At 35.3% G+C, this 27,534-nt stretch overlaps 2 protein-coding genes across 2 annotated transcripts; both read left to right on the plus strand.

Annotated features, from left to right (window-relative positions):
• Window positions 1-10,482: 10,482 nt before the first annotated feature.
• On the plus strand, window positions 10,483-12,379 carry LOC145070858 (putative receptor-like protein kinase At5g39000). Its single transcript, XM_079017818.1, has 4 exons — window positions 10,483-10,775; window positions 10,873-10,980; window positions 11,064-11,981; window positions 12,112-12,379. The coding sequence occupies exons 3-4, from the start codon at window positions 11,064-11,066 to the stop codon at window positions 12,154-12,156; spliced, it is 963 nt and encodes a 320-aa protein (XP_078873944.1). The 5' UTR covers window positions 10,483-10,775; window positions 10,873-10,980; the 3' UTR covers window positions 12,157-12,379.
• A 12,000-nt stretch (window positions 12,380-24,379) lies between these two features.
• On the plus strand, window positions 24,380-26,621 carry LOC145061273 (uncharacterized). The gene is made up of 2 exons (XM_079008704.1): window positions 24,380-25,610; window positions 25,696-26,621. Exons 1-2 carry the CDS (start codon window positions 24,380-24,382, stop codon window positions 26,619-26,621), a joined length of 2,157 nt encoding a protein of 718 aa, XP_078864830.1.
• The last annotated feature ends 913 nt before the right edge of the window (window positions 26,622-27,534 follow it).

A 27,534-nucleotide genomic window follows, 5' to 3' on the forward strand; every position in this document is an offset into this window, starting at 1 on the left:
TTAGGCTGTGTTTGGTGCGTCACAGCTAGTTGATAAGGTAGCTTATTTTTCGAGCTTTTTTAAGTCATTTTATTTAGTAAGCCAAAAAGTAGCTTATAAGCTAGCTTTTTAGGAGTCTTTTAAAAATTTTCCAAATACACCCCTTAATTAATTATAGAAACAGATACTCTTATATGTTCTTGTATGTAATTTTAAATATTTCAGCTAGTTTTTCAGTTAGTTTTCCCAAACGTTATTTCTTATAGCAAACCATGCGCGAAAACGGGTCTACGCAAGTATAATCCAACATTGACAATGTACTTTCAAATACATTGTTATTTCATGGTTATATTGCAAAATAGAATTGTGTATTTCAAAAAATAGCAACTTATTTATATTTATTCGAAAGGAACCACATAAACCCCCCACAAAATTAAATATAAAGAAACTAAAAAACAAATATATAAACAGTTATGTTTGCTCGATTTAGATATTGCCCGTGACTCAATGAAAATGTCAGAATACATAATTGGCACACAACTTACTTGTTATTATGAGATGAATTAAACAATTTAAACACATGATAATATCTTTTTTAATTTTATGACGATGATCAAATAATGGAAAAATGAATGCTTACTTCAAGACGTATGCGGACGTTTGAGTAAGGTCGATGGTCTTAACTGCTGAGTATTTATATCTTTTACATATAGCTATTAAATGGTTATACAAGATGAATTAAAAGTTCATTGCTATTTCTTACCGATTTAGAAGTATATTTTGACCATTTTTATATCAGATAAAAAACATATAGGTTCTTTTAGTATTACTACAATTCTACTTTCATATAAAATTACTTTTTTCACATGAGACCAAACTCGGTGTTTTTCTAGCATTATTATCATCCTATATTATACGTTTTTGATAGTTTTGAAAAGTTCGTTGCAATTTCTCATTTCTTTTTGAAATCGTTGTTATTTCTTGTTGCTTTTTAGAAATAAGTTTTAGACTACTCTTTTGTATCAGACCAAATTTGAAGGTTATTTTTGCATTATTACCATCGTATATGTTCCATTTCATTTTTATTATTTGAATATAGTTTTTGTAGTTAAAAAAACGATACAAATATAAAAATGCTGACTAGTTATTAACCGACTATCTATAATGTATAATTAAAAATCAAGACACTATAATCATAATTTATTGATGTTAGATAAAATGTAATTTATTTGGGAATGAGGTTAGTTTTTGGTTATTTATTTCGAACATATAATATGTATTCTACATTACAAGTGTTTATCTAATAAATTTAACATTTGTTACTTTATAATTTTATTTTGGCTTGACATAGCCATGATCGTCCCATATTTAATACATTGCACCTTTACAACCTGCTTACTTGCATTCATTATATCAAGATTTAACATTTTTTTTTTAAAAAATATATAGAAAAGAAACTATTGAGTTATTATTAAACTCAATTGGTACGCTAAAATATACATGAGACTTGCTTTTTATGATATCAATAATATCAAATTGGACAATTTTCTGTAAAATAATTAAGAACCGAAGAAAACCTAATTGCCCAAATATATAATATCATTATTTAAGACATAACCTGTTATATACCGACAAAATTGAAAATATTAGCCAAAACTTTGTTACATGCCATGAAAGATGAAAAAAGATCCTTCAAAGTTAGATGAGGGTATTAATTTAAAAATCTTCTTTCACTTTTCGTTGGATGTATTTTTTGATGACAGGAACAATTATCAATCCAAACATAATCTGTCAAAACCATCATATCCAAATCATAGATCGCTTAATCAAAAAAATAGAATACCACAGTACTAGTTGGTAAGCCAGTTAGAACATCTTTTTCTAAAAGATCAAGAAATTGACAATTTATTAGAATCTTATCACGCTGATAAAAGTCATAACAAAGTGAAATAGATTGAATCGATAGTTTACAATAATAATAATAATAATAATAATAATAATAATAATAATAATAATAATAATAATAAAATGAAGCCCTATCAGAAATAGAAAAACCTAAGGACGAGACAAAAAAAACACGTAAAACTACAAAGTTGCAAACATCAAAAACAAATGATGCTAAAAATCTAGAAAAAAAAAAACAAAAACAAAATTTATACCTAGTTGTGAGGTGAGCGTAGAGAACTTGTGTCAGATTTTTTGACACATTTCATCAAACACCTAAGGTGCATGTTCTAATAACCCATCTTTTGAATGTAACATGACAAAAAAATCCAATGTTATAGGAAAGTATATGAAATGAACTAAATTAACTTGTATTTAGATTATGCAAATTATTTTGAACAATGTTCCTTCAAAATATAATTATTGTTGTTTCATTTCTACATACAGAGTTTAATAAAAAAAATGTTAATTGTAATTATGCAATTTGATTCTAACATATAAAAATGACCACATAGAAAATTTAAGAATCAAATAAAAAATTTGTCTGTAATACCGTAAATATTATATTTAAGGAAATAAGATCATTATTAATTTAGATGCTAACGTCTTAGCCTACTTTTGATATAGTTCATGTATTGTGACATCCCCAAAATCACGGCCAGAAAAGACCGTTTTCATTTATGCTTTAAAGATAATTTCAGAGTATATCATTTTGATTTAAAAGATTGCGGAATTTGTTCCCAAAAACAAAACATGATAAAATAATATTTACCAAAGCATTCAATAAAGAAATGTATTTTCATTAGATATCAAAACTCGGGATGTCATGTTGCGATACAGACCAAAAAGCATAAACGACATATTACAAGTCATAGAACAATTATATACAACAACATGCTTGTAAAAATAACAGCTTGATGATTCATCCATCTTACGCCCTCGTGCCACTTCCTATAATACAAATAAATTGAGTGGGTCAGGTTTGGGAGCCTGGTGAGCAAATAGGGTTTTCAACCCATAATAACTAATTATATTTAATTCACCATTCAACAATAACTCGATTACCCATTCCCGTTATCCTCACTTTACGTCCCTAAACATAACATCTATCTCAAGGGACCTAATCTAGGATTTTCATCGGGATGGACATTACTGCAAAGCGGTTTCCTCAACAATAGATGTCCTAAAGGCAACCATGAGGGGGATAGAGTACACTGGTGAACACATCGTTCACAACACCTACAGGTTATGAACCTGCCAGCGTTCCCCTGGATAGTCTAGAAAGAGTCTGTAGTCGTCATCCATACTCCGCTAGATGACTAGATCAACTACAACATTGAGGCCTCTCATCAGTAGATAACAATATACATATGCATTCATATGCCACTTTAAAACTGATAAGATATTCATTCGATATTCATTCCAAATAAACAAATAACACATAATCACATAGCACATATTTCATAAAGAATATTTTATATAAGTGTGTTAGCAGAAAGCAGCTACACACTAACTTATATCGTATATTTCATACATTCAATACTTATAATCGGGTATATGAAAGGGATTATGCACTCACTTGATCAAAAGATGATCGGACAACACTACGACTCTTTTAAGTAGAATTCTTCGGTAAATCAGGAAGATTTTCACACACCGGGCTTCTCGCAAGCAGAGCTTCAGCTCAGAAACTCTTTTCTTCTCGGGATCTTCGGGCTTCGTGACTTGCTTCGGGTCTCGGGATGATACCGGGGCTTCTGGGGTATTTATTTGCACGTAAATCGAGGTAATACGGGTGAGAGATGAGTGAATTAGCAACCTTGGTCGTCTACCCCTTCAAATCTATTTATAGGGTTGTTTTGCTCGATTTTCACGCCGTGAACAGTGTTTTCACGTCGTGGGCTGAACGTCATTGCATGCGTCATCACAAGTGGGGGTCTGACAAACTCCAGGAGGCGTCAGAAAACATTTCACGTAGTGAAAACTGATTTCACGTCGTGGTCTCTGACAGTTTTGGGGATTCGCGCCCCGAACTTTAGAAATTCATAACTTTCACATACAAGCTCCATTTTCGACGTTTTTTTTTCCACACGTAGGTAAAAACAATATCTACAACTTTCCTTTAGACTTTCTCGGCTAAATTTGAATTTATTTTTATTATATTATTTTTAGTAGGCCGGGACAGGAAAACTCCGTTAGAAATCCATATCTCCTTCATCTGGCGTCCGTTTTCGTCTATCTTTCTACTGTTGGACTACTATGAATGAGATCTTAAATTCTCATTTAGAAAGTTTTGGCTATAAAGGGTATAACACTCCATTGCTAAATTTAAATTTTTAAATTTATTATAAAATGTTAAAAATATTTAAAAATAATATTTGCACGAATATGATATTTTGACACTTACAAAGATGAATATGATATTTAGTTTTTTGGTTGGATAAATATGGTACTTTAGTATTTAAGAATGACATATACGAAATTCTCCCATTAGTTTATATATAGTTAATGAGAAAGTAAATATCCTTTTACCTTTTGTTCATATCCGTCTTCTTACTTATATAATAATGACATGTGAAATCCAGTTATACTCTCTCTTAATCACCTCTCAGATTTTGATGTTTACATTAATCAAGTAAGTAGCAAGATATCTTTTCAAAAAAAAAAAAAAAAAAAAAAAAAAAGGTAAGTAGCAAGATGGACACAAACAAAATGCAGCAGGATATTTTATTTATGATTTTTTATTATAACCAAACAATAAGATCCATAAAAAAATAAATAAATAAATAAGCGATTTTAAATAACAACTAAAAAAGGCTAAGAAAAAATCAATTGATAAGGTGGAAGGAGTCCATATAAAATATTAGCCATTATTTTGGAGATTAGATGCGTAAAAGTCAAATAATCATAATAGTTTTTATAATAATACATAAATATAAACATGGGCATACTTTTTCGTTTTGCTAAAAGTCATGACGAATCCTATCAGACTAAAATAATATTGATATATGGGCTAACATGCGACCGACCCAGGCAGATGATATCATGGTTCGACTATAATCTGATCCAAATGCCCTATATCTACTAAGTTATCATAATTTTTTATGAATTCTTATAAGAACCGATTTCTAAAATTCAGTTTATAAAATATTAAATACAGAACAGTTCGTTTATTTAGTCAAAATTTAGGATTACACGTTACCTCAAAGGCCATATGCTATCATGCAACATGACTTTGTTCTGCCAGCTGATATCATGCAATATGACATTGTTCAGCTGATGTAGCCCGAATATGAGATATATTTAAACGACATGAAACCATATATTTAAACTTACCATTTCAGATCCAGGTACGTGTATCTTCTTTGAAGCCTCTTCACTCACACACAACACACAGTCTTGTCCTTTATCAAAAAGCAATCACTATGGTGATGTGGAAGTTTAATGTTTTTGATTCTGATATCATTTTCGTTTTTTACATGATAGTATCAATATCCAGTGTTCACTCGCTAGTAATCACTGTTAGAAGAAGAAAAAGTACTATAAGGTTTTGATCTTTTGAATTATGACTGATGAAAAAGGGATTTATTGGGCTTTTTAGGAATATGATAGTTTTCGTTCATTGGATTTCTTATGATTATGATTATCTTGGCCAAATAGTGATGAATAAGAGAGCCAAGTGTTCTTCTTTTTAGGATTACTAAGAGAGTTTTGAGGATTTATCTCACTGTTCAACTGTGGATCCATCCAAATTGTTTTGTTTTCTTAGTGAGGAATGGAGCGCTAATTTTAGATAATGGAACTGTGGATACAAATTGTTTTGTTTTTCTATGAGAAATGGATCGCTGATGTAAATAACCTTTGTGTCTCTAAAAGATTGAAACTGTATCTGTATTAATTCAAGAAAACAGTTCTCTGATTATAATTGCGTTGGCATTCTCTTAGGGATATTCTGTATAATGCTTAATGTTTTTGCAGTATAGCAGGTAATCTGGAGGATACGTTCAAGCTCTTAGTTCATACTTTGTGTGTCGAGGAAATCATGGATAGTAAGATTGTCCCTTCATCGCTTGCTGAGATTGCACCTTTTCTTGGTGTCGCTGATGAAATTAAATCGGAAAATCTGAGGGTTGCCTACTGTTGTAAGTCCCCAACACATATTATAATTAAATTTTACACACATACACATAGTTTAAATTTAAGGGTATTATAGCAACTTAAAGTATGTAACTTGGATCGCGTTAAAAATGGAACATATATTACTATTTGAAGGTAGTACAGTGCTTTAACTAGCTAGGAAGAAGGAAAATATTTTCTAACTCCAATTCTAAACACAACATGGCCAAGATCCTGACACCCAAACAGAATTATATAGGGACAGATATTACTGTGGGTAATATACATTCAAACTGAATTATATAGGTAAAATACATTCATGTAAGGACATGTTTCGTCAGGAGAAATAGAACAATTTGTGGGTAATATCCCATATATTCATTGTAGGGCAGAAGAAATCTGTGTATCATAAAAAGATAAAGAAATAAGTATTTCACAACATAAAGAAGTGAATTATATAGAAACAGATATTACTGAAGCATACCTTTGGGTATACCCATATGCTTTGTAAAAAATTTTGTATACATGATCAGGTCGGTTATATGCTTATGAGAAAGCTGAGAGACTAGATCCAGGATCTGTTGGCCCTGGTGTTCATCAATTCAAGATTTCCCTGCTTCGGCAGCTAAAACAGGTATCTGTTCTCTTCTGTTTACTCCTTCCGTATTCTTGAGCAATTTGAAGCAAATCAACACTATTATGCCAGAAAATTTTGGAGCAAATTTGTATCAAGTATTATGTTCCATGGATCTTTCTTAAACATATAATGGGTTCATTCTCAGAATGTCAAAACGTATATCAGTCTTTTGTTCTTCGTCATTCCATATTAGATGTTTCATTATGGAGACAAACTTTTAATTTGTTAGATCCAAGTTAATTCTGGATTGATAGTGTATCCTTTAGACAGACCACAATTTCTGTCTTAAGATCGATATACATATATCTAATGGTCAAAGATAGTCAAAATGTATTTTGTTGATGGTCAAAATATTGGGCTCTTCCTAATGAATCCTTTTTATCTAATAGAATTACAAAATTAATTTTTATTTATTTATTTCGAAATTCAAAGTTAACTGTCTGACAGGTTTTTGACAGTTATGAATTTCAGTTTTGACAGGTTTTAACTGTTAGTTGAGAGAATATAAATTACACCTCAATTGACAGCTTTTCAGGTTGGAACTACCCATAGAAAAATATAGTTCTCATTCCACGTTTTTTCAATGTTTCATCATGGAGACATACTTTTGATTCGACATATCCATCATAATTTTGGATTGATACGTATGTCTTCTAGACAGACCCATAAGTGGGAAAATTCTGTCTTACGACACTGCAATTGTTGCAGACTTCGATGAAATTCATTTCTCTAATTGGGATTCAAGTACGTTTTCTTGCGTATTGTATTTAACAATACATATTTCTATATTTTGTTTTTTCTGTTTTGAACATATTTTTTGTTTGTTAAATTCGTTCCTACCATTGTTAACCTGGTGCCATAGTTAGTTTCCTTTTTGAAATTGAGTAAATACATAAATGACCATCTTTATTCCAAAGGCATACTCTTTTAATTCCCTTCCCATAGATTATGAATTCCATAATTGTATTCTCTTTAGGAAGATCTACAAACATCACGAGAACCAAGAATAAACAATGATGCTCATGAAATGCAGAACTTTTATCGGCAGTATTTTCAGAAGGACATTCAACCCTTCCAAAATTCAGAAGAAGCTTATCGGTAATCATCTTCTTGTTTATTTATTTTTTTTTTTTTCAAAATTGTGGAAAACGTATTAAAAAGAAACTAACTACAACTGCAAAATCACAACTACAACAAAGACGAGCAAGCCAAGATGGGACTAGCTACTTGAGCACTGTATTTAAACCATAAGAACAAGTTCACCTTAATATTAATGATAAATAAACATACAAACAAGAAAGTTAAAGATGTGAAGAAATAAAGAACATAAAGAATTAACGTGGTTCACTTGATCAGAATAATAGAGCTAGGTCCACGGACGAACTAGAGAGAGAGGCATTATTAGAAGCCCTCAAACACACACTTTCTACCTTAGGGTTACACTAGTACAAAGACATCTAATGACGAGTTGACCTAAAATCTGCTTGTTGGCCATCATCTAGATTCATGTAAAAGTCCAATTCCAAACCTCCAAAACAAATGAAAAATGAGCAAAAATACGAGTTTCATCCTCCTCATCGTCCTTACAAAGACGGAAATTGTAGTTTGAGCTAAAGACAACCTTCTTTTGATAACATTCGACATACTAGGGAGCCTTCCCAACCTAATTCTCCATGAAAATTTGTTTAGCGTAATTGGAACCCAATTATTCCATTTGTTGCGACCATCCCCTACAAACATGATTTTATATTTATCATGTCCCTTAAACCGATTAAGCATTTGTCAAGTTGACAACCTACTTCCACCAAGGAAACAATCAGTAGGATTCAAGATTGACACAATTCGTATCTCTTCTATTGGCTCTTGTAACTCATAATTCTGCCTAGCCGCCCCAATCGGACTCCGCTTCCAAGATCAATTTAGTTGGTTGTAGAAATCCTCCTGAATATTCGCCAACTTGCAATATTTTTCCATATCCAACACGAAAAGTCTTGGGAAATGGAAATGAAGAAGCAAAGGATCTACCTATGTTTCAAACCAAAAAGAAATATTTCCATGTTGCAGTTTTCCATCGTAATATTTTGGGAAAATGACTTAAGAGCCCAACGAAGTTTTCAAACCGTTCAAAAAACCCCAATCATGTTTTGTTTGTTCAAAAAAAAACCCAACAAACTTAACATTTTGTCTAAAAAGCTCAACTAAGTTACACTTTCAAATAAGAGAAACACATGTGTGGCTTATTACCGTATCGGGAAAATGACTTATTAGACCAACGAAGTTTCCAAAATGTTTAAAAAACTTCAATCATGTTTTGACTGTTCAAAAAAAACCCCAACAAACTTAAACAAAACAAAACTGAGATTTTTTGAACGGTTTTGAACTTTGTTGGACTTTTTAGACAAAAGGTTAAATTCGTTGGATTTTCTTGAACAGACAAAACATGATTGGGGTTTTTTGAAATGGTTTGAAAACTTTGTTGGACCTTTAAATCATTTTCCCTAATATTTTCGCAAAAGCAATGCCCATATTTGATGAAGTATTCCAATCTTAGATATGTTGCACACACTCCTTATATGTCATTTGATGGAAAAGAGGGAGTGTCATAACCACTAACCCCATCGATGGCTCGTACCACCTTTAACCATAGTTCATTGTCCTCAATTTGAAGTTTCCATCACCATTTGGCTAGAAAGGATAAGTTAGCTACACATAAGCTACAAATCCATTATCTAACATACTTTTTTGGATCCAAGTCTTATTCCCAATTGACCGAAGATAATTAAGTTATGTAAACAACCCCCTCACCCCCCCCTCCCCCCCCCCTCCCCCCCCCCCCCCCCCCCCCCCCAAAAAAAAAAAAAAAGTCAAAAGCTTGATATATTCAAGAAATTGACCATTAAACCGAAATCCAGTTACCTAAGTAGCATGACAGGCTATTAAAAAAGTTACTAAGAGAGCACTTGTCCAAAACATAACACTAGTGGTATATCTAAGCTAATGGAAGCACAGTGATAGTCAGTTGGAACAATATTACAAATGAAGTAGGCACAAAAACTAGGGACATAAGGAAATCAACTATAAAGAAAGACCTCTATTCAAATACTCTCTATTAACACATTATTTTAACCGAGACTAGTGAGCCTATCTAGAAGATTTGAGAATGAAAAAATGCATGCGATAGATTGAAGTTGTAGAAATGAGATGAGTTCGCTTCAAAAGAACTATCTAAGCTTTGGAAAGCTTTGAGTGATAGGGTGATTAAAAGTCGTAAAAACTCTGTGTCGATGGATTTGTTTTAGATGGAAAGGTTCTATGAGTCGATGGTCTAGAGTCTGGGGAAAAGATGGTGTTGTTAGGAAAATCTATCTAAGATGTCTCTCCTGACAACGTGGATTTTGAACTAGAAGTAGGTGAGTCAGAGATACTTGTATTATTTTTTTTATCTCTAATAGTTGAAGAAGAGACGTGGCTGCCACTATAACGACCAAGAAATAGGGTGGGTTGGCATCGTATCCGGTTTGGCCCGTTTTGTCTCTATATAGATTTCATGTAACTTTAAAGACCTATAACAAAATAAATAGAAATTTTGTTGTTAGGCCGTAGATGTAGCATGATTACCCAAAATCTATGTGTTCTTTACTTCTCTTTGCATCTTAAATTTTGTGTGTGCTGATCGAAAATGTAACAGACTTGACCCTGCTGAAGAGAGAATTGGAGATGGAGGAAGCCCCAAATTTAATCATCTTATTTTTTATATGTATTCTTTATATTTTTCCTATCCTGATTGAAATATTTTAATTCTCATGTCAGTACCCTCTATCTTACAAAAGCTTATCGAATTGCAAAAGTTCTATATATGGTTCTGAGGTCAGTCAGTCTTTTAGATTCTGTTAAGGTGCCAGAGGAGGTAAATTGTTGGATATTCTGTTCCTTGAAGAAATCCATTTCATAACTTCTTAAATTTTCTTTATCCAGTTTTGATGAACTATTAATGTGTTTTTGTTCATAGATATTGAAAGCACATGAATTCATAGTTGCGAAGGCAGGAATATACACTCGTGATATATTTCGACTTGAACCTGAAACTTCAGATCAAAAGGTACAAAGACATCCCGAGGTCTGTTCGAGGAATTCATTTGATGATTTCTTATATTTGGTGGAGCAATTTGGTGAATTGTTACTGTGTATGTGTGTAGATATTTATTAAAAGCTCAAATGATGCTAAGAAGGCGGAGTTGCATACTGATAATATACTTCCATGTGAGCCTGGAAGTTCAAATCAAGATCAGCTAAGATATCCAGAGGTTGGTTCCGGAAATCATGTATATATCATATATGTATGTTTTTTAGAGTGGTTCAACGTTAATTAGTCATAACATGTCTGCAGATGAAACAACTAAACCACTGTAGAATCCCCCTGGAGGCCATAAAAGATAGTACCCAAGACTTTAATTCTACAAATTTCATTGGGAAGGTTGGATATGGAAGTGTATACAAGGGAATCCTCACCTGGGAAGATCATGTAAATGAGCTAGTTGCTGTAAAACGGCTAGATGTCACTGGGTTTCAAGGTAAAAAGGAGTTCCTCACTGAGGTTTCAATTCTTTCACAGTATCAACATGAGAATATCATAACCCTTATAGGGTTTTGTGACGATAACGGGGAGATGATTTTGGTTTATGAATACGCAACTCATGGAAGCCTTGACCAATACTTACGTGACACCACAATATCAAACAGATTGTCTTGGCCACAATTGCTTAAAATTTGCATTGGTGTTGCTTCGGCATTGGATTATCTTCATAATCATGTTGCAGAGAAGCACAGAATAATACATCGGGATATAAAAAGTTCAAATGTCTTGTTGGATGAAAACGGGAAGGCAAAACTTTCGGATTTTGGTTTGGCTAGGATAGCTTTAGCAAATCAACAAAACACCCTTGTGATCACCAACATTGCTGGAACATATGGTTGTAATGACCCACAATACGAAAGAACAGGATATTTATCAAAAGAATCTGATGTGTACTCATTCAGAGTGGTTCTGTTTGAAGTATTGTGTGGAAGGCTAGCATATGTTTTAAGTTACCATGATGAGCATCGATTCCTCCATCATCTAGCCCGAACACACTATGAAAAAGGAGAGTTGGACAAGATTATTGATCAGAGAATAAGAAATGATATAAAACCAATAACGTTGAGCAAGTTTTCTGCTATTGCATATCGATGCTTGCAAGAAACTCGAGAACAACGACCTGCAATTGCTGACGTTGTATTCCAACTTAAGGTGGCTATGAAATTTCAAGTAAGTTGTGGATATCGTTTTTATCAGTTCCCTAATTATGGAGATGATTTGAAAGAACAGATATATAAGATTATTAGCAAAAAAGTACATTTGTTATTGACACATCATTTATTTATTTTTAATTCATCAGGAGTTAAAGATGAGGAAGATGAATTCTACCTTAGTGGATACATGAAGGAAGCTTTATCCTTACATACATAAACAATTAGACAAGACAACGGCACTAAAAACATTGTAAACACCTAAAAGTATTTGTTTCTCTACTTATTAAATATTGTAACAACCCATTATTTCAGGTCATTATAAATCGAGTCTTGTAACCTCTTTGGAATGTAATAGGAATATCATCGATAAATTAATTATTCAAAAGCTCTGTTTGGAGTACACTATGTAGTAGATATCGTCTTAAGGTTTCCAAATATATAAAGAACACTAAAATCCGAGTTATAACGAAAAAGTTATGACCATTCTCAGTTTTCCGACAAAACCGGCAACATGAACATACGTAAAAACGCGAAGTTTCGATAAAATACTTTTTGACCTTAGGTGTCTAAATAAAAGTCATAGATATCATTAAACTGCAAACATACACGAAAAGAACGCCCAAATCCGACGTCAGATAAAGAAGTTATGAATTTTAGAAGAATTTTCTTAATCACGTCATTTTAATAAATAAATAATAAAAATAATTTCGGAATTTGCCGACGGAGTCTAAACGAAAGTTGTAGATCGTAGTCTCACCTTCGCGTGGATATAAAGAACGTCGAAAACGGAGTTCGTATGAGAAAGATATGAATTTTTGAAGTTTGTTAATTAATTAAAATATAAATTAAATTAAAGCCCGGTATTATCCGAAGAACGAGTCATCGGTCCGATCCCTCGTACGCCCAGCGTACCGTAGTACGCCCCGCGTACTCGGATGCTAGGCTCCGGTTCGTCCACGTCGCTCCAATGTTTCGACCGAGGATGCGCTCATGCATGACGTATGAGTACGCAACGCGTACTCTATTACGCCCCGCGTAACGCAACCTCTCAGACCCCTATAAATAGAGATGCGAGGGTGCCGGCCAAAATTGCTAATTTCCTTCCTTACGAGTGCCGAAGCTCTGCGTTTCAACCCTCGGAATCATCCCAAAGGCCCGGTTTTCATATCCAAGGTGGGAAGAAAGTTTTACACTCCCGAGACTCCCGAGATTTCCCGAGAATCTCGAGAGATCCGCTTTCTCGAGTAGAAGTTCTGCTCGGTTTTCGTCACGCTTTCTTCAATCAATCAAGTGAGTTCATACCCCTATAAACTACACTTTTAAATTTTTTATAAATGCTTTTATATGCTTTTAAGGGGGGGAATACAAGTAAACACACGACTAAAATCGTGTGAAACATCGATCTTTTGCTATACTTTTCATACAGTTGTTTTAACTATCTTATGAAGTTATTATAATGCAAAATACCTCACAACACAACTTTACCCTCTTGGGATACAATATGTTTTATAAATAGAAATATGTTTTATTTATACGTTTGCATACTACATCATATCAAGGGCAACCATTTCAACTATAACATGATATTTTTACAAGAAAACTCAACTCATCATCACGTCTTTGTAACACGGTAGAAAAGAAAATCATTTCATACAAACGATTTTTCATCATATTACTCGTGAACTCGTTGTTAGCAATCATGTGGTGTCATATGGCTTTGTTTGTGAAAGTCCCCGCCTATAACCAGAGTCTCTTGGAGGGAGAGCGTGACAAGTGTGTATAGATCTATACGGGGCTGACAACTCCGCACCCTGACTGTTAGCTACAGTCCGTCTTTTGGGGTGACAAATGTCAACATAGGTACTGCGTCTAGTATGGTTATGAGGAACCCACAACACGCGGAAACAATGACTCAAGCACGTAGTAGTACATAACTCAATCATGCTTAGGGGAGGAAATAACTATATTCTAGGGTATTATCAGCATAATCAAAAACTCATGATAAACACTTCCACAACTAGTTTTACTAGACAATAAAACTATACACCTTCTTTTTAGCATGTCATAATTGCTTACAGGTTACGGTCTTGGTCATTTGAGACTGCATTTCACTTTAGGGAAATAAGGGATTTTCCTGGTTCATATACATTCATTTTGTACAACAACGATTTACAACATCATTCTTTTGAGCATGTCATAGTTGCTTACAGCTTACGGTCTTGGTCATTTGAGACTGCATTTCACTTTTAGGAGAATAAGGGATTTTCCTGGTTTAAATACATACAATTTATACAACAAATATTCTCATGCATTTCATACTTTTATAAGAAAATATCGGATTTTCTTGGGAAAACACACACGCACTTTCGAATGGCATACATTTCCTCAAAACACTACTTATGAACTCACCAACTTAAATGTTGACACTTTTTCTTTTAAATAACTTGTATTCTCAGGAAACCGCTAAACCAGGTAGCAACTACTTTTGAAGACTAACGCACTGGCGTTAGTAACACATTTTGGATCACCATATTGTATTTGATTTCCTTTGCAAACATGTAACACATACAATCATGTAAAATTTTCAAATATATTTATATTATGGTGGTGTGTACTTTCCTTACTATTCAATTGTTATGATACTTGACATGACGTCCTCCGCCCCTGAACGTTTCCGCCGTTCTGGTTTGGGGGTGTGACAGATTGGTATCAGAGCATTGTTTATAGTGAATTGAGTATATCAACCCATAAAAGGTATACTAACTATAAATACAATGGGATTAAAAATACTCTGATTTAGAGTTTATGCTTTAAATAATAAAATATTTAAGTAAGTATACGTACCTGCATTCATACTAAAACCAGTGTCACTAGGACAGTACAAAAGAATTATGATTGTTGGGCAACACAAGTGGGCTTAGAGACATATGGTCAAAACTGGGAAGATATAGCCTGATCACCTATATTATCCGAGGGTTGACTAGCATGTGCCTAAGTTTAAATTGGGTAGTTGCAACAATGCTAAAATCTTACCAACCCTACCTCAATGAGAGCAATAGAACATAACATTAAAATTAAAATACTATAGGAGTATTTGGTGTTACTATAAGTACTTTATACTTGAGAACTAAAAGCGGGATCTTCATCACTAAGTTGATAGTTGCTAAGTGGATACACTAAGGCTATATGTAATTAGGATGTTATAGACTTAGAATCTGTGAAAATTTTACTTTACCCCTATTCTGTGTGAATACGGAGTTAAGGTCACTTATTCGAAGGTCTGTCTCGTTAAATTACACATAGCTGGTATGCACTTCACAAATAGCGATGTAACTAATGAAGGTTTTCGAAATAATTATCTAGATAGTTCGTATAATAATTATTCTCTTACCCTTAAATTCTCGCATAGAAAACATAGCTGGACTCCATCCCCACGACAACCCGTACTTCTCGATCAAAGGTAGTGTTGGATGGTTTAGAGAAGAACCAGAGAATGATCATCCACTCCCTTTTGAATGATCACCATGCTGAAGACCTTTCGGATGATGATAACTCCGAACCCGAAAATGAGAACCTACCCCTAATAGCTCCAATTTCAAACCCTAACCCTCTTCCAGCCCTTCATGGCCCGACACACTTCCTTGGGTAGAATGCTTGGAAATATGGAGTGAAGAGCAAGATCAACCTATGTTGTTAATGGATACCGAAGCTTCTACCACTCAAGTGAAGGGATCTTAGCAAATAGAGTTCTACAAATCATAATCCGTCGAGTTTCCCGAAACCAAATTCAGGGCAGGACGACTTTTCAACGTATCAAAGAGGTTAATGTCAATGCAAGAATGCATACCATTCGGACCAATCACCTTGATCACCAGTAAGAGATCTGAGAGAAACAATGAGACCCTGCTACAAGCACTAGCTGAACCTCAAGCCGAAGTTATAGAGCTCCAAGTACGCCAGAGGGTGTACGAGAGATACCTGCTTAATATGAAATGGCAACTAACCAAACTAAGGGTTCCCCATAGGGGTGACCGTCGCCAGTAGGAGATACCTTACTTCCTTCTTTGTTTTAAAGAACCGTGTTCCTATCTATGTTCTATTTAGTACTTTTTATGTGGCTACCTTGTACTATAAGTACTTTTAGTTAAGTCTTTATGTTGTCAAATACTTTTCTACTCCGAATATGATGTATGACCTACAACAAGGTCAATTTCCCCAAACCTATTACATCTTAAACATCAATGATATCGAAAGTCGACTAACTTCCGTGTTACCCTTTGTTCAAATACCTTCATTTTGCTACCGTTGGAGTCTATCTGAAACCCCATCTAGTCACGTTATTGGACTATGGTAATTTAGCTCCAAAATCATTTTCAAGCCTCTTTTAAAGGTTGGATCATTTTATCCACCAACCTATAATACCTCGGCTTGAACGATAAACATTTAAAGACCATTCTACAAACATACTTCTACTCTGAACTAGGACTGCATCATAGGGATGTAGGTCAAACTATCATGAACATACTTCTAATCTGTACTAGGACTGCATCATAGAGATGTAGGTTAAAACTTCAAGAACATACTTCTACTCTTTACTTAAGCGATCAAAGTACATCCAGGTTCAACCATTCTCAATCAGAAATTCATTTTCTTTCCATGTAACAGAATCATGTCGCCAAGGAAAAACGATCAACCCATCAACCAAACACCAACACTTCAGATTGATGCAGCTACCTTTCAAGCTGCAGTCTCGGCTGTCGTGTCAGCTATTCTGACCCACCTTAACGCTAACAACGCGAATGTTGGCGGGATTGTTAACAATAACTCCAATCCAAGTAACAATCAAATGCCTCAACAAGCAACAAACTACCACGAAACCCCGAATCCACAACCCAAGAATAACAAACGAAAGTTCTGGGCTAAAGCTAAAGGAAAATCACCCCAAGGGACGAGCAAAAGACAACAACATGTGGCAACCTTCGCAGCCACGACATCTGTACATCCTACTACCATCCCTTCTGGTATCCCAATTGTCCCTACACCAGCTAGGCAGTATGCCGGAAACCTACCGAAATGCAATAAGTGCGGCTTCCATCATCGGGGTAGTTGTCGTCTGTTACACTGCTTTAAATGCAACAAGAACGGACATACTACCAATTGCTGCCGGACTCGGACCCAACACATTACTTCAAACACCAATGTCGAAATCTCTCGAATATGCCATCTATGTGGCGTAATGGGACACTTCAAGAGGGACTGTCCAACAGAGAAGGACGACGGCGAATCCGGAGGAGTTTGACCTCAGAATGGAAAGAGGCAACGAAAGAACCTACTATAGTATACGTTCACTTCCAATCGTCAGTATTATGTATGTCTTTTTAAAACATGTTTAAAACTAGTGCAACTAGAGTCTTATCCTTTTGTGGGATCCCGTCGGTATAGGGATGCTCGTACTACGTATACTTACCTTTTGTAGTATACCTTATTCGCAGCAATAATCTTATAGTAGTCTAAAGTGCTGTAACCCTGTTGATGGTTGCACGGTTGTGTTTTGTCTGTAAACGTCTTAAGTTCAAATCTAATGTCTTTAAGTTTCCTTATGTTTCCGACATTATCATACGACTTGATTCAATTTGATCCTCACAAAAACAGCTTCATACGTACATCCCTTCCTCCGAAATCGTCTTTCTAGCAAAGCCGTCATTCCAGAACACCAAAGTACTCGTGCACAGAGCACTTATTGTTTCCCATCCTTCCGAAGAAAATTCAACAAACCGCCCCGAAGTACCACTCGTACAGTACGTCAAGTTCAATCCAAAGACCCATATGGTTGATCCATCGCTGAAGAATGTATACATAGGGGTAGTATATAATCAAGGTTCTACATGTTTAGAATTGATGATTCCATTTTAACTTCTTTTCCTCGTTGGGATGTGGGCTTAAAGAAGAATCATTTATTCGACTACCTTTTCAATCTTAATTATATACGACTCGTATACGCGAAACTGAAATTGATGAACCACGTATGAGTTCTAAGATGAACTTCAAGATGGAGACTACTTAAGACTACGAGTGATCATGTTGCCATGCGAATAAACTTAGAAGCCAAACACATGCCTTTTCCGCCGATCGGGACAAGAGAGACAGATGGAACAAAAGTACCTATCCTTTTCCCTAATTCATGAGTAGTCATACTTTCTTTTAGATCTTCACGACATCTAATCCACCCCCAAGGTTTTTGACATCATAATCAGTAGGAGTTGGTTAAGTCTACATCGAGCCGACATCAGGTGCTTGGATAAAGCAGTTCATCCTAACCTCCCTAAACAACGAGGCTCTAGTTATTTACAGCGACGAACCAAGTACGAACCCTCTCTTCATTTCATGTATGCAAGCTCAGAAATGCTTATGAAAGGAATATCATGCATTCCTTGCACACAACGGCAATTCGAGTTCAGAATCGACTTAGTTACAAGGGCTACCCCAGTAGCCAAATCATCTTATCGTCTAGCTCCAACTGAGATGCAAGAACTACCTAGTGAGCTTAACAAACTCCTCAGAAGAGGATTCTTCAGGCCAAGTTTCTCACTTAGAGGACCACCGGACTTGTCTGTACATAAGAAAGAGCGTTCCAAACGCTAAAGTAAGCTTAGTATACCGCACCTATAATATCCCTCTCAAAGGGGATAGAAGATTTTGTGGTGAAAGGCAATGCATCCAACCAAGGGTTTGGTTGCGTTCTTATACAAGAGGAAAGGCCACTGCCTGTACCTCAAGACAGCTTAAGACACAAGAAGTTAACTATTCAACACGTGATCTTGAGTCATGAGCAGCAGTAATTGCTCTGAAGATCTGGAGACAATACTTGTAGGCTATACTCTCACAAACCACAAAACATCCAACATACGTTCGACCAAGAAGGGTTATCATGCCAGTAAAGTCAAACGAAAGAAGCAAAGTCGTGTACCGATAGTAAAAGGTTCACTGGAAGGCCATGCGAAGATTTAAATTCACTTAGGAAAGCAAAGATCAAATTAAACTTCTATCCGTAACATAGTATCAATTCTGCTTAAACTCTAATTCCGGGACGAAATTCCCTCTAACGGGGGGATGATGTAACAACCCGTTATTTCAGGTCATTATAAATTGAGTCTTGTAACCTCTTTGGAATGTAATAGGAATATCATCGATAAATGAATTATTCAAAAGCTCTGTTTGGAGTACACTATGTAGTAGATATCGTCTTAAGGTTTCCAAATATATAAAGAACACTAAAATCCGAGTTATAACGAAAAAGTTATGACCATTCTCAGTTTTCCGACAAAACCGGCAATATGGACATACGTAAAAACACGAAGTTTCGATAAAATACTTTTTGACCTTAGGTGTCTAAATAAAAGTCATAGATATCATTAAACTGCAAACATACACGAAAAGAACGCCCAAATCCGACGTCAGATAAAGAAGTTATGAATTTTAGAAGAATTTCCTTAATCACGTCATTTTAATAAATAAATAATAAAAATAATTTCGGAATTTGCCGACGTAGTCTAAACGAAAGTTGTAGATCGTAGTCTCACCTTCGCGTGGATATAAAGAACGTCGAAAACGGAGTTCGTATGAGAAAGATATGAATTTTTGAAGTTTGTTAATTAATTAAAATATAAATTAAATTAAAGCCCGGTATTATCCGAAGAACGAGTCATCAGTCCGAGCCCTCGTACGCCCAGCGTACCGTAGTACGCCCCGCGTACTCGGATGCTAGGCTCCGGTTCGTCCACGTCGCTCCAATGTTTCGACCGAGGATGCGCTCATGCATGACGTATGAGTACGCAACGCGTACTCTATTACGCCCCGCGTAACGCAACCTCTCAGACCCCTATAAATAGAGATGCGAGGGTGCCGGCCAAAATTTCTAATTTCCTTCCTTACGAGCGCCGAAGCTCTGCATTTCAACCCTCGGAATCATCCCAAAGGCCTTTTTATATCCAAGGTGGGAAGAAAGTTTTTCACTCCCGAGACTCCCGAGATTTCCCGAGAATCTTGAGAGATCCGCTTTCTCGAGTAGAAGTTCTGCTCGGTTTTCGTCACGCTTTCTTCAATCAATCAAGTGAGTTCATACCCCTATAAACTACACTTTTAAATGTTTTATAAATGCTTTTATATGCTTTTAAGGGGGGGAATACAAGTAAACACACGACTAAAATCGTGTGAAACATCGATCTCTTGCTATACTTTTCATACAATTGTTTTAACTATCTTATGAAGTTATTATCATGCAAAATACCTCACAACACAACTTTACCCTCTTGGGATACAATATGTTTTATAAATAGGAATATGTTTTATTTATACGTTTGCATACTACATCATATCAAGGGTAACCATTTCAACTATAACATGATATTTTTACAAGAAAACTCAACTCATCATCACGTCTTTGTAACACGGTAGAAAAGGAAATCATTTCATACAAACGATTTTTCATCATATTACTCGTGAACTCGTTGTTAGCAATCATGTGGTGTCATATGGCTTTGTTTGTAACAAACGAAAGTCCCCGCCAATAACCAGAGTCTCTTGGAGGGAGAGCGTGACAAGTGTGTATAGATCTATACAGGGCTGACAACTCCGCACCCTGACTGTTAGCTACAGTCCGTCATTTGGGGTGACAAATGTCAACATAGGTACTGCGTCTAGTATGGTTATGAGGAACCCACAACACGCGGAAACAATGAATCAAGCACGTAGTAGTACATAACTCAATCATGCTTAGGGGAGGAAATAACTATATTCTAGGGTATTATCAGCATAATCAAAAACTCATGATAAACACTTCCACAACTAGTTTTACTAGACAATAAAGCTATACACCTTCTTTTTAGCATGTCATAATTGCTTACAGGTTACGGTCTTGGTCATTTGAGACTGCATTTCACTTTTAGGGAAATAAGGGATTTTCCTGGTTCATATACATTAATTTTGTACAACAACAATTTACAACATCATTCTTTTGAGCATGTCATAGTTGCTTACAGCTTACGGTCTTGGTCATTTGAGACTGCATTTCACTTTTAGGAGAATAAGGGATTTTCCTGGTTTAAATACATACAATTTATACAACAAATATTCTCATGCATTTCATACTTTTATAAGAAAATATCGGATTTTCTTGGGAAAACACACACGCACTTTCGAATGGCATACATTTCCTCAAAACACTACTTATGAACTCACCAACTTAAATGTTGACACTTTTTCTTTTAAATAACTTGTATTCTCAGGAAACCGCTAAACCAGGTAGCAACTACTTTTGAAGACTAACGCACTGGCGTTAGTAACACATTTTGGATCACCATATTGTATTTGATTTCTTTTGCAAACATGTAACACATACAATCATGTAAAATTTTCAAATATATTTATATTATGGTGGTGTGTACTTTCCTTACTATTCAATTGTTATGATACTTGACATGACGTCCTCCGCCCCTGAACGTTTCCGCCGTTCTGTTTTGGGGGTGTGACAAATATGTCCCAGCATAAGTGATCAACATGGTGACAACAATATGAGAATTTATTAGAGCGGTTTTAGTTTTAAGTCACGGCACATCTTCAATTGCTTGCTCACCGTGGATTGTGATTTAATTTTCTCATGTTAGCTACGGGACCGGTTGGGGAAGTAAACAGCCAGTGTATACCCTTTTTGTAAATAATATATGAATTATAAGATGCCTTCTTTTTTATTTGTTTGTCTTGAGAATACTTGTAATTTTAGGAACATGTTGCCTTGAAGAAATTTTGGACAAAAATATCATTCAATCTAAGTTTGCCTTAATGTTTGATTATATCGCATTATAGTTGAATCCCTTGGAGCCATTCCTCTACTACGTTTAGTGAGACAATTACAAGGTTGGGGATTTGTTTTGTACGAGTGGTTGAATTTGACCATAGTAACTCATGGTATCGAGGAAAAATGGCTCCAACAAATACATAATTTGAAAACCTTCCCCATCTTCTTGAACTAGTAATTCAGACCGGAGCATGAGAAAATCAGGTTGTGTATATAAGTTCTCAGTTTTTACTTTTTTTGAAAGCCAAAGATTTATTAAGAAAAGAAGGTAACCAATAGCAAACTAGCAACAAACATACTACAAGAAAGTGGGCATACATGAAACTGATACCCTTGTACACGCTTCCCCTTATTCGAACCTATTAAAGTGGATCATGAAGCCTATTAAACTTGGTCCGAGAATAAGGGAATTATTCTACAAAAAAGAACCATTATTTTAGTCCATTACAGACACAACAAGAATTCTGAGTATTAAGGACGACGCGTTTTGGGACGACAAGAGCAATAGCGGTGACACCAAGCTTGACGCGCTGTATGTCGCCGCTAAAACTCCACTGTTGTCGCTATTACCGTCGCCGCTAAAGATAACAACCGGTGATCCGTCGGAGATACACTACTTTCAATCGTGACCCTTGGTTTGGCAAATAATCCAACGGATAGGGTTTGTTACTGTGATAAGGCATTAGCGACGATGCCTTTAGCGGCGAAAGGTCGCCGCTAAAGGGAGCGATCCGTTGACTGACCCTTAGACGAAATCTGGTCGTACAATTCCAACCCAATCCAACGGTTGATAATCGCCAAAAAGTTCGCGTATGATTCCCTCCATTTTGTCGCCGCAAATAGCCCTATGTCGCCGCTATTAGCGTCGCCGCTATTAGCTTAGCCCTTTATGTTCCGGTTCGTCTTCCTCAGACGAACCTTCATCTCCTTCCTTTCACACCAGCGCGTATCATTCACATTCGCGGTTTCTGTGGCGACTCCCAATGATCTCCACCGCTGATTGGGCTAGAAACCCTTCTCCCACCGCCGATTGTCCGCCAAAACTGAGTCCCACCGGCGGTATAACCTCCAAAGCGACTGCCACCTCCAATTCCGACGGGACCTTCGATTTCGTGCTCATATCTCCGGCGAGGTTAGTTTTCACGACCCAATTGTGTTTGCATTTTTCTTTTTAACTCACATTAACACCACCGATTTATTTGAAGTTATTTTTTTTTCATTCCAGCAGCTTCACCTTCACCACGCCTTCACCACTGTGTAGCTTTCATTTTTCCTGGCAAAACAGGTTAGTTTGATTAGTTTCACTTGATGGAAACTGTAAAATTGTTTATATTGAAGCTGTTAAATTTGTTTATTTTTAAGTGTGAACTTGTTTATGAAGCCTTTGAATGGAATTTGTGAAATTTGTTATGAAGATGTGAAATTGATTTTGAGTGTAAACTGTGAAATTGTGAAGCTGTGAAATTGATTTTGAGTGTGAAATTGATTTTGAGTGTGAACTGTGAAATTGTGAATTTGATTATTTTGATTTCTTTGGATTGATATAAACTGGAAACTATGAAATTGTTTTTTTTTTGTTTTCAATTGTTTGAATGTATGATTTAGTTGATTAATTTGATATGTTTTGTATGAATTGAGTGGTTTATATATATTCACTTGTTCATCATGTATGAGTTGATTAATTTGATATGTTTTGTATGAATTAAGTAGTTTATATGTATATATATATATATATATATATATATATATATATATATATATATATATATTTGTGAAACTATTGTATGTTCATCATGAATTTGTATGTAAAATTTAAGAATATTCATATGATTATTAGAAATATATTTTATTCTATATTAAAAAAATAAAATAAATACATCATAAAGATAATTTTTTTCTATAAATTAACAAAGAAACATTCGTAAAAAAGGTTTTTAAAAGAAAAAGAAAAAAACCATAATAAACTAATTAAATAAATAACAAATATATAATATCATTTAAAGTAAAATTTAATAATAAAAAAAATAAAAATTAAAACGTTACGCTAAATCTACTAAGTTATAATTAATCAAAATAGAAAAATAAAAACAAAAATAAGTTGATAAATCAAAATATGAATAAAAAACGATGATATAAATAACAAATATATATACTATCGTTTAAAGTATCATGCTATAATAAAAAAAATAATTTAAGAAATATTCGGTTGTTATAAATATTCAATCCAAGTTATACTTCTTGTAGAGTAAACACTAAAACCTAACTAATGTTTCAGTTGCAACATGTCTATTGATAAAACGTGGACTACCATTGAAAACCGTAACTCTACCTTGTTCCAACAAGGACTTGAATCTTATCTCGAGAGATCCAAACCACATGTCGATAACAAAGGTCAAATTAGATGCCCGTGTAACAAATGCAATGTCAATAAATTTATACTACTAGCCATAATGAAATTCCATATACTTCAACATGGTTTTAGTCCACATTATATTATATGGAAGTACCACAACGAAAATACAACTCACCCGGTTGTCGAAGCCATACCGCGTAGTAACGAGATGGCCGATGTTATTGATGATGTTATGGGAGGTGTGATTGAAAATGATACCAACTGCAACGAAGGGAACCTAGATACAGACGGTAGAGGTGTTGATGTTGGATTTCAAAAGCTGTTAGAGGAAGTCCAATTCAAATTATATCCTGGATGTTCGTTTTCGTCCCTTGACTTTTTAGCAAAGCTGATGTATATCAAGGTGATCAACAAATGGACTGATAGTTCATTCGATCAGCTTCTTGAGTTGTTGCAAACTGCATTTCCTGAAGGAAACAGGGCCCCCCCGTCACATTACGAAGCAAAAAAGACACTTAAAAAGATCGGCTTAGGTTATGAGTCAATACACGTATGTAAAAATGACTGCTTTCTTTTCTGGAAAGAGCACGAGTTGTTGCAAAAATGTCCAGTTTGTAATGAGAGTCGGTGGGTTGATGAAAATACAAAGGGTAAGAAGGTGGTTCATAAGGTTTTACGATACTTTCCTGTGACCCCCAGACTACAACGTTTGTACTGTTCAAGACACACAGCTAAATATATGATTTGGCATAGTACCGGACAATCCAAAGATGGTACGATGATTCATCCCGTTGATGGTACTTCATGGAAAAAATTTGATATGAAGTATCCTGACTTCTCGAGGGAACCCCGAAACGTACGCTTAGGGCTTGCTGCTGATGGTTTTAATCCGTTTGGTAACATGTGTAATCCTCACAGCACGTGGCCGGTCATACTCACCACTTACAATCTTCCACCATGGCTATGCATGAAAGAGTCATCTTTCATGTTGACCTTGTTGATTCTCGGCCCCAAAGCACCCGGGAAGGACTTAGATGTGTTCCTTAGGCCGTTGGTGGATGAGTTGAAGCAGTTATGGAGTTTTGGAGTATGTACTAAAGATGCAGCGACAAATACATTCTTCAATTTGAAAGCGATGTTGTTATGGACAATAAACGACTTTCCTGCTCGTAGTAGTTTATTCGGTTGGAGCGGACAAGGGTACAAAGCTTGTCCGACTTGCAACGAAGACAGCCCGTCATACAGAGTATCAAATAAAGTCGTATATATTGGTCATCGCCGGTTCTTAGATGCTGACCATCCATGGAGAAAAAGTTTGGACTATAATGGCAAACATGAGACAAGAGGTCCTCCAAGAAAGTTTAGTGAGGAAGAAATACAAGCGCAACACGCTCGTCTATTGTTTCGTCCACCGGGTAAAGTAGCTGCTCAACGAGCTGGTATTAAGAGAGATCGTGAGGATTTCGAGTTGAATTGGTCCAAAAAAGAGCATATTCTTTGAACTTGAGTATTGGTCTTCTCTAGAGCTGAAGCACAACTTCGATCTTATGCATGTTGAAAAAAATGTGGGTGAGAGTCTTGTGGGTACTTCTCTGATGAATGATAAGTCTAAAGACACATCAAATGCTCGGGCGGACTTGACAAAACTGAACATTCGAAAAAATCTATGGCTAAAAAAGAATGGAAACAAATTCCATAAACCCTATCCACCTTACTCGTTCACGAAACCTGACCGCATTCGTTTTTGTAAGTTTATAAGAAATGTGAAACTGCCAGATGGGTTTGGATCTAACATCGGTAAGAAAGTGAATGAAACCAATACTAACATTATTGGGTTGAAATCTCATGATTATCACATTCTTATGCAATGTTTGTTACCCATTGGAGTTAAAGGTCTTTTGGGGAAAGGTGTTTATACACCAATAATAGAGCTTTGTATGTTTTTTAAGCAACTTTGCTCAAGAACATTGTCGGTGAAGGATATGAAAGAAGCGAAACCAGCCATTATTAAAATATTGTGCAAATTAGAAGTGATCTATCCTCCTGCGTTTTTTGACATTATGGTTCATTTAGTTTTGCATTTACCTGATGAAGCAATTTCTGGAGGCCCAGTATGTATGAGATGGATGTATCCCTTTGAAAGGTATATGAAAAAACTAAAAAACTATGTCAGAAACAAGACGAGGCCGGAAGGTTCTATAGCTGAGGGTTATGTCGCTGAAGAGGCATTATCATTTTGTTCGATGTACCTTGAAGATGTTGAGACTCGATTCAATCGCCTTGAAAGAAACGAGGATGTTATCATAGAAGAAACAAAGTTATGGGTGTTTCGGTCTAAGTGTCGACCAACTAGCGGAAGGAAAATGAAAAATCTCAGTCTAGAAGAGAGAAAACGTCTACATTGGTTTGTGCTTGATAATTGTGAGGAAGTCAGAAAGTATATTGCGTAAGTTTTCTTATCTTTTAATTCATTGTCTTTTTTTAATTTCGCATTTTTACTAAATATATATATATATATATATATATATATATATATATATATATATATATATATTTTCATCAATGTAGTGAATTCAAATCATTACATCCTGAAAGTGATGAAAAAATCGAATTTCCTAAATGGTTCCTTCATAAGGTCTATGATATGCAAAAACAAAAATCTCCAGAGTTTAATAAGGAGTTATCGACTCTTTCAATCGGTGTGCATGCGCATGCCTTTACTTACACTGCTTGCATAGTGAATGGTGTTAGGTATATGGTACTTATGCGTGACGCTCAACGATCAACACAAAACTCGAAGGTTCTAACTGAGGGAGAGCATAAGCAGAAATATTATGGTCAGCTAGAAGAGATTATCGAGTTGCATTATCCTTATAAATATTCCACCGTACTTTTTCGTTGCAAGTGGTTCGATACTGCAGGAGTTAAATCTGATAATAATTTCACCAGTATCGACCCACAACGCGAATTGAGCAGCGAAGATCAACTCATATTTGCTACGCAGGCCAAACAAGTATTTTACATCCAAGAACCTTCTCCAAGTGACGAAAATGACACCCAACGGTGGGTTGTTGAAAATGTTAATCATAGAAGAATTTGGGATCTACCGATGAATGATGTTGATCATGATCCCATTGAAAATGTCGACAATGATTCAACCGATGTCATTCTTAGTAATGCTTCTTCTAATTTCACTCTCTCAATTGACTTTAGCCAGTACTTTCAAAATTCTCAATCGATTGAAGATGATATTGAAGTTGACCCGCCAACGAGTATCATCAATAATGTGTCTGATTGCGAGACTGATTATGATGAGGAAAATTCTGATTATGATAGTGATGTATCGGCAGACACTGAAGTGTC

Source organism: Lactuca serriola, chromosome 1 (genome assembly GCF_051521515.1).
Source record: "Lactuca serriola cultivar US96UC23 chromosome 1, Lser_US96UC23_V15, whole genome shotgun sequence".
NCBI lineage: Eukaryota > Viridiplantae > Streptophyta > Magnoliopsida > Asterales > Asteraceae > Lactuca > Lactuca serriola.